The sequence below is a fragment of the Dermacentor andersoni genome, chromosome 3, assembly GCF_023375885.2.
Source record: "Dermacentor andersoni chromosome 3, qqDerAnde1_hic_scaffold, whole genome shotgun sequence".
In the NCBI taxonomy this organism is placed as follows: Eukaryota; Metazoa; Arthropoda; class Arachnida; order Ixodida; family Ixodidae; genus Dermacentor; species Dermacentor andersoni.
Window position 1 is genome coordinate 66,284,252 of NC_092816.1, and position 8,874 is coordinate 66,293,125.

The 8,874-nt window shown below is 44.7% G+C and overlaps 1 protein-coding gene across 1 annotated transcript in view; it reads right to left on the minus strand.

The window, feature by feature from the left end:
• Positions 1–8,752, minus strand: part of LOC126546084 (uncharacterized) — a 16,239-nt gene extending 7,487 nt beyond the window's left edge. The window contains exon 1 of the mRNA XM_050194172.3: positions 8,554–8,752. Coding sequence (XP_050050129.2) covers positions 8,554–8,605 — 52 coding nt within the window. The 5' untranslated portion in view covers positions 8,606–8,752. The remainder of the gene's footprint in view (positions 1–8,553) is intronic.
• Between the last annotated feature and the right edge of the window lie 122 nt (positions 8,753–8,874).

Here is an 8,874-nt window from a genome sequence, read left to right on the forward strand (position 1 = left end):
CGCCGCTGCAGTCGGGAGTCGTACCCGTGACCTCGTGCGCAACAGCAGTACGCCTTGGCCACCGCGCCAACTCGCCGGGTTCTCAGCCGTTCGTCTGTGGAAGAACTGCTGCACCGGCTGCTTTATTTTTTAATTTTTTATTGACTTCTTTCGGCATACTCTAAACTTTCGAATGACGAGTTGAATGAAGTCCTATACGATTCGGTCTTCGAATCGAATAGGGCGCTATTCGTAAACGCGAATATTTTTTCGAATACTTTTTCGAATATTTCAAAACGTCAACTGCCTCCAGTTAAACATAGAATTGGAGCAAAAGTGCGGGTAAACTTCTTTCACACCCGTAGGCACAGTATAAAAATAAAAAAAAAGTGAACTTGCATAGTAGAGTAGGCTACGTCGCTTCGTAGCCATACTTGACAGGCTGTGCAAGCGATCATTCGCCCTCTCTCTGAAGAGCCCTGTGCCTGAAAAGAAACTATTTGTTTGTTTCTAATGCTCCTTTTTACTGTTAATGAACAATCCTTCATAAACTGGTATGTAATGACGGAAAATTGCAACATATATAGGATAGTAGGATGTGGACGTCGTTTTATATTATGATAACGGCTGTTCATTATTCGAAAGCTATTCTATATTCGATTCGATTTGCTTCTGGCACTATTCGATTCGTATTCGATTCAGTCTCAAAAATCACTATTCGCACACCCCTACAAGTTGTTCACTTGGATCATTTGAACAAGTGGGCATGACTTGCAGGATGATCCGCAATGTACAGGCGTGTAAGTAAAATATTCCCTAATTGCCTACTTAATTATTCAGAGACACCACGGCCGCTATGTCCGGTCTTGTGTTCTTTGCGTTTTTCTTAAGTTACGCTGCAATGACTTCATAAAGTATCAACCAGCTAGCCTAAGAACACGTTATCTCAGAAGGACGCTCTTGAGAAACTACTGCCGGAGCGATAATGTATTTTGTGGCACATTTTATGGAAGGATATGTAGTCTTAGGATTTCTGCTGAGCAGACAGGACTTCACTAATGTTCGGCTTCAATATCGCGACTCCAACTCGTGGCCTAAACCGAATAAATAATAAGGTTAATTGGTTAATGTTAGTAACAAAAACCGCATATTGCGATATTTACACGCAGATAATTTTCGCGTTATCCAGGAAAACGAATTATCTGTCACAAGCGATATTTAAAGTCACGAACTGTTCGGACAAAAAGAAAAAAGAAAAGAAAGAAAGAAAGCAAAAAAAAAAGGGTGGGGGGACGTATTCACAAAAGAGTCTTACGCTACGATTGCTCCTGAGAGAAAAGTTCCAGCCAATCCTGATGCTGGGAATATTATTAGCAGAGGTGGCCTGCCAATGTCAACGAGCACTTACGAGCGAAAAGCTTCGCTAATTCGGCCCCAGGTGCTCTACAAGGCAGCAGCGAGGACTAGTGACCGTCGCGTCGTCTGTCCATGCACTACTTCGCTGCCTGCCATGCAAACTTGACACCACTGGTCACGTGGCATGGCCGCACAATTCGAACCGAAACAAGCTGTAAACACGGTGCGCGCGGTAGCTCACAAGTGTTTTTGTTTGCTTGTCACCCCCCTCCCCAACGGTGGCCATTGTTCCCGCCAGCAGCGCGCGGCCATTGTGTGCGAAAAAGCGACGTCTGTAAGCACGCTCCATCGACGACGTCCGTTAGGAAAGGTGTACACAACGAGGGCTTCGCGGGTCGGGTTCTTGCTTTACTTGGCGCCTGGTGTGGGGCCTATTTTCGGCTAGCGCATAGACCTTCGCAACGTCTGTGGATGTGAACCAGTACATTGAAATAATTTAGCTCTTACATCTGCTGAAAGCTTTGCACGGCTCAAAGCGCTTGTGTAAGTTGCCGCGGACTCCTGAAGAGAGGGTGCGTTGAAAACTTCTTTTCGGAAGCAGCGACTTGCCGGGTACATGGCTAAATTTCTTGGTGTTATAGAAGTCACCGATAGAGTGCGTACCATTTGCTTGGAAAGCCTACGCCTAGCTCAGTCTAGATTTCCTTGTAATAGTCTCTAATAACCCTCGTTTTGGGCTCTGTACCGAAGCACATCGTCCCCCTTCTTTTTCATTTCCTTTTTTTTTTAAAAAAACTTCGGACGTCATGATAACTTATGCGAGCAACATACAGTTTTACTAAAGTAAAGTGCTGGTTTAAAGGTGTGTACCATTTAAAATGCTTTTGAATTTGTTATTTGTCCACTTGACATAATTCTGGGGACAGTTGGAGACCGCACTGCTTCTCTGCAATAACACTTGGCGCCCTACAAACGAAGAGCACGCTGCGCCTTGTTAGCCCACTGAAACTTTTCTGCATTCCTCAAAACATTCGCAGTAGCGATTTCCGTGCAGCGTTTGAATGCCGCTTGATGCTGTGCGGCGTCTCAGGCTGCACGAGAACGTAGGGCAGTGTATTCATCTGTGTGAAGTTCGCCCTTCTGGTTCGAAACTTCTTTGTGCCATCGTAATCAGCTTCCTGAAGCTAATATGTCATTACAACTGCATTTGAAATTCTAGAGGCCATTAAGACACTAGGAGTATTTTTTTAAGTTTTACTATATCATGGGAACTTCACATTAATAATTTAGTTACTAATCCTTCAGAATGTGTAGGTATACCTGCGAGAATACATCCCTTTCTTCCAGATTCTCTTAAGATAACACTTTATAATACAGCGAACTCATTTGAGTGAACTTCAAGGGACCCAAGGAAACAGTTCACTTAACTGACAGTTCACTAAACTGAACATTCAATAGAATAGGGAATAGGCATAGGGCACAGCAGACATAGAGTCAAAAGCGTGAAATGCAATTTATGGAGTTACGCACATCAGTATATACGAAGCGCGTAACGGTGACGTTGCTGCCTATATCATTTCGAAAATAAGAAAAATCTGTAATATTCATTCGCACTGGTGCTCTTAAAGCGCAAGAAGCAACAAAGCTGTCCAGAGAGTCTTTTGTGCACTTTGTTTTTGTGCACTTCCTTTAGCACAGCTTGTTGCTGAGGCACGAAGTCTTCCAACTGCCCAAGGCATCCAACAGCCTCGGCTACAGGATTTGGATTGCAGGATTTGAATTTGCCTCTGCCGTTTCAGCTGCCTCGTCGCACTCTTCTTCTTTGGGACGAACAGTGGAAACAATTTTTAGATCTGATAGTTCAGCACAGCTAACCAGCTCACTGTCATACTGCATATAGCCGTCACTGGAGAGGAGATTTGGGGACGGCGATTTGGGGGCGCTGGGCATCGACTGTGCAAGCGCTGCAGAGCACAAAGGTTCGTCGAACTGATTTCAAAAATGATCCGGGGTCTACTGATCAAATTCGCTCAACTGAAATAACCGCTATGCTGAAATTTGTTTAACTGAAAGGTTTTCGCATGAATGCATAGCAAAACTGCCGGGGATTTTCTAAAAGTTCGTTATTCTGAAATATTCGGTAAACCGACGTTTGTACAACCGAGCGTTTACAGTAATTCGTTTTCGTCGCATGCCAACGACTGTGTCTTGGTATGGCAAGTACAGTGACAACCAATAATTATAAGACATACAAACTGCAAAAGAAGGCGAATAAGCATGCAGCTAATGCCGATTACTATGCACACACCGGTGAATTGTTTGAACGGTTTATTATTGTCCCAGTTCACAAACTTTGCGAGTATTACCTAGAAATAAGACCTAAGCAATCACTGTTTAATAACAATCGCGCCTTCTTGGATATCTTTGGTATGGAAACATATGTTTTTTCATACCCTACTCGTCACAAGCAACATTGGGTCCTTCCATTATGGAGAACACATTTTGTTCACCAAATGCTAAGGTTCACTCTTCCTGTGTAATGAAATAAATTATTCTAGCGAAAGATCAGAATTGAAGAATGTAGCCCGCATGAGATTAGGGATGCACTTTTATAGTGCAAAGAGACGCAATGTTAATGTAGGCGTTAAGGAAATGGTCTATGTATGTAGTAGTTTGCGTATATAGCATTGATGTTCATGTATATTATGACTTGCATTGTATAAAACCGTTTTCTAGCTTTGTTGTACATATTTATGTTCAATGAAGTCGTCCTTATGTCCTCGTTGTGTTCCATGTATCAGGGAGGTTCCGGTTCTCCTCAAGTGACAAACGTCCCTTTTCTCCCGAGCCTACCCTCATCTTTGAGATGAAAATACATTTGAATTTCAGTTTGAACTTGATTACACGGCAGCTATTAGTTTGTTTGGTCTCTTATCGAATGACTGTGTTGAGAAAATTGTAAGAATTAAGGGCTGCCTACTACATACAAAACAACTTGCCCGTAGTTAGCGTCGTGTATTTTCGCGATGAATGTTTGCTGATAAGTTGAATCTGTTGTGAACGTTAAGCACTTCCTGCCCTAGGGGAAACTATTCGGGACAAGGAGGCAACAAACACAAACTATTAGGAATAATAAAGCAAGTCGCAACGCCAGTTGCCGACGAAGTCAAGCCAAGTAATACAAAAGAAAATGCAGTGCTTCTATATTAATAAATCGTTTTTATGTTGTTCGAACGACGGCCAACGACTACAAAATTATACTTCCATCAAGTAACCGAATAGGGAGACACCATAATTACCAGAGAAAGGAAATGATACACTCTCTTATCTCTATGCTTCGGCGTGTTGCGTTATGTTTAGCCTCTTTAAACATGTTCGAAGTTTGGTTAATTTAGCGATTATATTGCCCTGTAGTGATCATCGCGTGAACCTCTATGCTTGCGTCACATTTTCTCTTACGTGGATGTTTTGTTCAGGCTCCAAACAAAGGCAGTGGAGTAAGAGATCAGGGGAAAAAATTATTACGTCAAGGCGCGATTGAGCGTCTAAAACTCTCGCGCCTGCTTACAATGCCATATACGCCCGCGTGCTGTCCGCAAGGAATCAAGATTTACTTGGCTTACATTGCCACCTTATTGTTTATCGCTTGCGGCCGAACACACTTTCCATCTTCACGACGAAGCTGCAAAGGTAGGCCTGTCGGCCCAGCCTATGTTGGGCCTGCGTAGGAAGTACTCATGTGACGTCACGCTATTTTGTTGTCCTGCGCACGTCTTCCACTGTGCTGGGAGAGATAATCAAGTCTAGGTAACGCGAAGCTTTTCATCGTGCTGGCTGTGAAGCAATGTATTGGCCTCGATGACGTCAGGGCATACCCCTTGCAACATAAGGATTCCTTTCGCTCGATTCGATTTATTTCTTATCATCCACTGCTCACGACAGGCCGAGCCTTGCAGTGACGTAGCGCGGTGCCGCTCGAGCTACTGACGAATCGCGACAAACAAAATAAATACAAAATAATCTTTACATTTCTCTCGACCCAGGACGTGGTAGCCAATCGCTTATTTGCGCCAGCATGCGAGCTTTGTTCGTATCGAAGACTTTGTTTGCGAGCAGTATAATCGAAGCTTTCCATCGTAAAATTATTTGTGCGTTTTTTTATATATCGCTAGCTTTGTTAGGTGCCTGAAACAAAAAGAGCCATGTAAGAGGTAGTTCGAACCAAACAGTTGCGTCAGGGCTTTCTGATTGTGCGATGCAACCTCAAGTACCTGAAAGTGGGCACAGAAAAGAACGTGGAGCAAAATTTTCGTAACAAACGAAGTATTTGGGCACATTAACGAATATATTATGACATACTCGAGAGGACTTCCAACGAAACACAGTTTGTCTCATCTAGCCATGCCGAAACGCTTAAAAGGTTGGTCCACATAATATATTTAATAAAACGCAATGTACGACTGTTTGACGCAATACTTTCAGTCACATTTTGAGTAGATTAGGCCTTAAACTGCTTACGTTTGTTTCCTTCATTCTCAGTCGAAGAACCTCGCTTTCAGAATCCTTCACAGCTGGAGTTGTCTGATCTTCCGAAACGCAGTAATACACTGAGAACAGGTGTATGTAGCCTCTCCTTGTAAAAGCAAGATATTTCTTTTGGACACCGAAGTTGACAACAATAAACGCTCATTAAATTAAAACACTTCTGCTAAGAGTTGGAGTGCATTCACACTGGCGACTGGGGACGCCGCTACGTAGTGACGTAGGAGGGCGACCTCGCAGCTTACAGCACCAAACCTTTTGGTTGACGGCACTCTGAATTGACAGTAATCCGAAGTGATGCCAACCACCACGCGGTCTCCGATACATTTCTTTAATGCATGTAGTCATATCCTTCATATTTACTTTCGTTACATGGGAAATTGAAGTAGAGGCTGGCGCCTTTAATCGAACGGACTACTCCGCACTGCAGGGCAAAGAAAACTAGAAGCATGAAAAGTACTGAAAATCACTGAGTACCATTCAAATAGCACTAATATCTGCAAAGTTCCGCACGCGAGCAAATGAAGGCACAGAAGGAAGCCAAGGGACACTCAGAAACACACCTATAGTTCTGTAAATGAGTGCTGATACACACGAACCCGTGAACACGCACACAAGTTTGACAGTTTGGCAGACCAGACAGATGAGAGAGAGCGACATACGAAAGGAAGAAAGAGAGAGAGAAAAAAGAGGTGAAAGGCGAAAAGGCTAACCAAAGAAAAAAACTCCTGCTTGCTACCCTACACTGTGGAACGGGGGGCAGAGATATAGGTAGGTAGGTAGGTGGGTAGGTAGGTAGGTAGGTAGGTAGGTAGGTAGGTAGGTAGGTAGGTAGGTAGGTAGGTAGGTAGGTAGCGAAGCTTGTAATGGCTCACCAGTGGCGTTGTCGTGGTCACGCAAAAAAAGAAAACTGTAGCTCCCATAGCAGAGCACAGGGAAAAGGGCGGTTTTATGAGTTGACAGCTGCGCCCGCGCCGGAGCGTGAGTCATTAGCAAGGGTTCCAGCTGCATAGGCGCGCGCTGACGCCACACGCGCAACCAGTCAGAGCCGTTTCGCTTCCGCCGGGGAGGAAAAGGGCAGGAAATGGCTTCGCGCACGCTGTGCCAGCTTCGTTTCCGTTCAGTTCAGTCTCGGAGAACGGATGGCATGGCCACGCGTTGTGCGTTCCCCCAAGGAACGGGCAGCCTACGACGAGCGGTGGCGAGAAGCCGCCCGTGAAACGGCTCGCCGTCGGCGCGCCGATCCAGCCGTTAGAGCCGCCCGAGCCCAGGCAGTCCGACAGCAACGAGAAGATCCCGAGCTTAGGGAGCGGGAGGCTGAAGCAATCTGGCACCGTTACCTGTGGGTTACTTAACCTAGACGAAGGTCAGGTTCACGCAGGACAAGCTTCGCTTACCCCCATTTTCTGGTAGGGGAAGGGTTGGTCATTTTTGTAACTTGTTTGGGAGTAGCTAGCATATGTAATTCGGTCCTGTACAAAGGGGGAGGGAATCTCGTTTCGATTTCGCAACTTGCCCGTATGTTCTCGTTTGAGTGCCCGGATAACGGCTCTGGCTTTTGGCTCAATATCACTAGAAGGTCGCCGACAATGGGAGCTAAAAGCGTTTCATGCTTAAAAGAAAAAGAAAGTAAATTACTGTGACCCTGAAATACCCAGCAAGACCGCGACCGCTTCGCGTTATTCAGGCGTAGCCTTGAGTATAAATTGACTCTTCGTTGACGTCACTGTTTCTCCTGCGCAGGGACAAACGACAGAACTAAAATGGCACCTAGCTGTTAAATTTTGCACGGTCAGTTCATAGTAGGCGCATTGTGCCCTATTAATGAAATAATATCTGTGGTTTAATATCGCTTGTTGAAAGTGCAATGAATGGTATGATTACCTGAAATAATGGTATGGGACATACAGCAGCGTCACCATATGCGACCGAAATTTGAACATAGCAGTCGATGTGGCATATCATTTCGAAGCTACACACCTGCAGCCTAAGGGACGCCGTAGTGCAGGGCTCCGAGTTACTTTTGAAGACGTTTTCTTTTCTCATTTTTAACATTTTCTATTTTCTTTAAGCTTACATCGCAATATTAGCACATGGGCGTTCTTGCATATTCAGACACAACTTAAACGTGACCGTAGCTGCCGCGTACCGAACCTGGGGACTTGTGTTTAGCAGAAGAGTGCCATATTGGACGCTGACTCATCGCGACGAGTGACCAAGGAACAAAGGAGGCAGTACACAGTGTTGCAAACTTCAAGTCGAGATCAGAGAAAAGCGGCGCACTACAGCGGATACAATTTGAATAAGAGCTGAATATTACGAGTCCACTGATTTGTTCTGACAAAATCTTTGTGAAGTATTACTTCTATTCGCCATTTAGTCTAGCAGCTAATAAAGGAACAACGCCTCTCTAAGGCACACGACGCAGTGGAAAAAAAGTGACTGATACGTTCAGATGTTGCGTAACATTGGCAGACAAGGTCCGCTTCACGCAATTTCTGCTTCACAAGTACATCTTGGGGTATGAAACGATGCGCTTAGTGAAATGCGTTACTTGTATTGCTAGACGCGTATGTTTGTCAGCATGCTGGCGAAAATGACAATCTCCTGTCATCTTTTTTTCTTTTCTTTTTTTTCTTTTTTGCATAAGAAAGAAGATTAGAAACTAATACTTACCCACAAGGCAAGAGAAAAGTAGCCATTTCATCCAGGGCAATGATGCTGGCATCGTGTAGCTAATCGAGGGCGGGAAAGAGCCTAGAATATAACCAATTTCCTTTGTTCAACTTCGATGACTTGCTGAGAAGGCCCAGCACTGAGAGAGTAGCGACTTGTACCGCCGATCGGCTGGCCGCTGTTGGCGAAGAAATTGCCGTATCGTCGGATGCATTGTCTTGCGCGCAGGAGTGCAATATCGGTACTTGCCACACGTTGACCTACGCACTTGGATATATAGCTTATTGTGCTTTGTTTGAAAGTGCCGAGCGATACATTTTT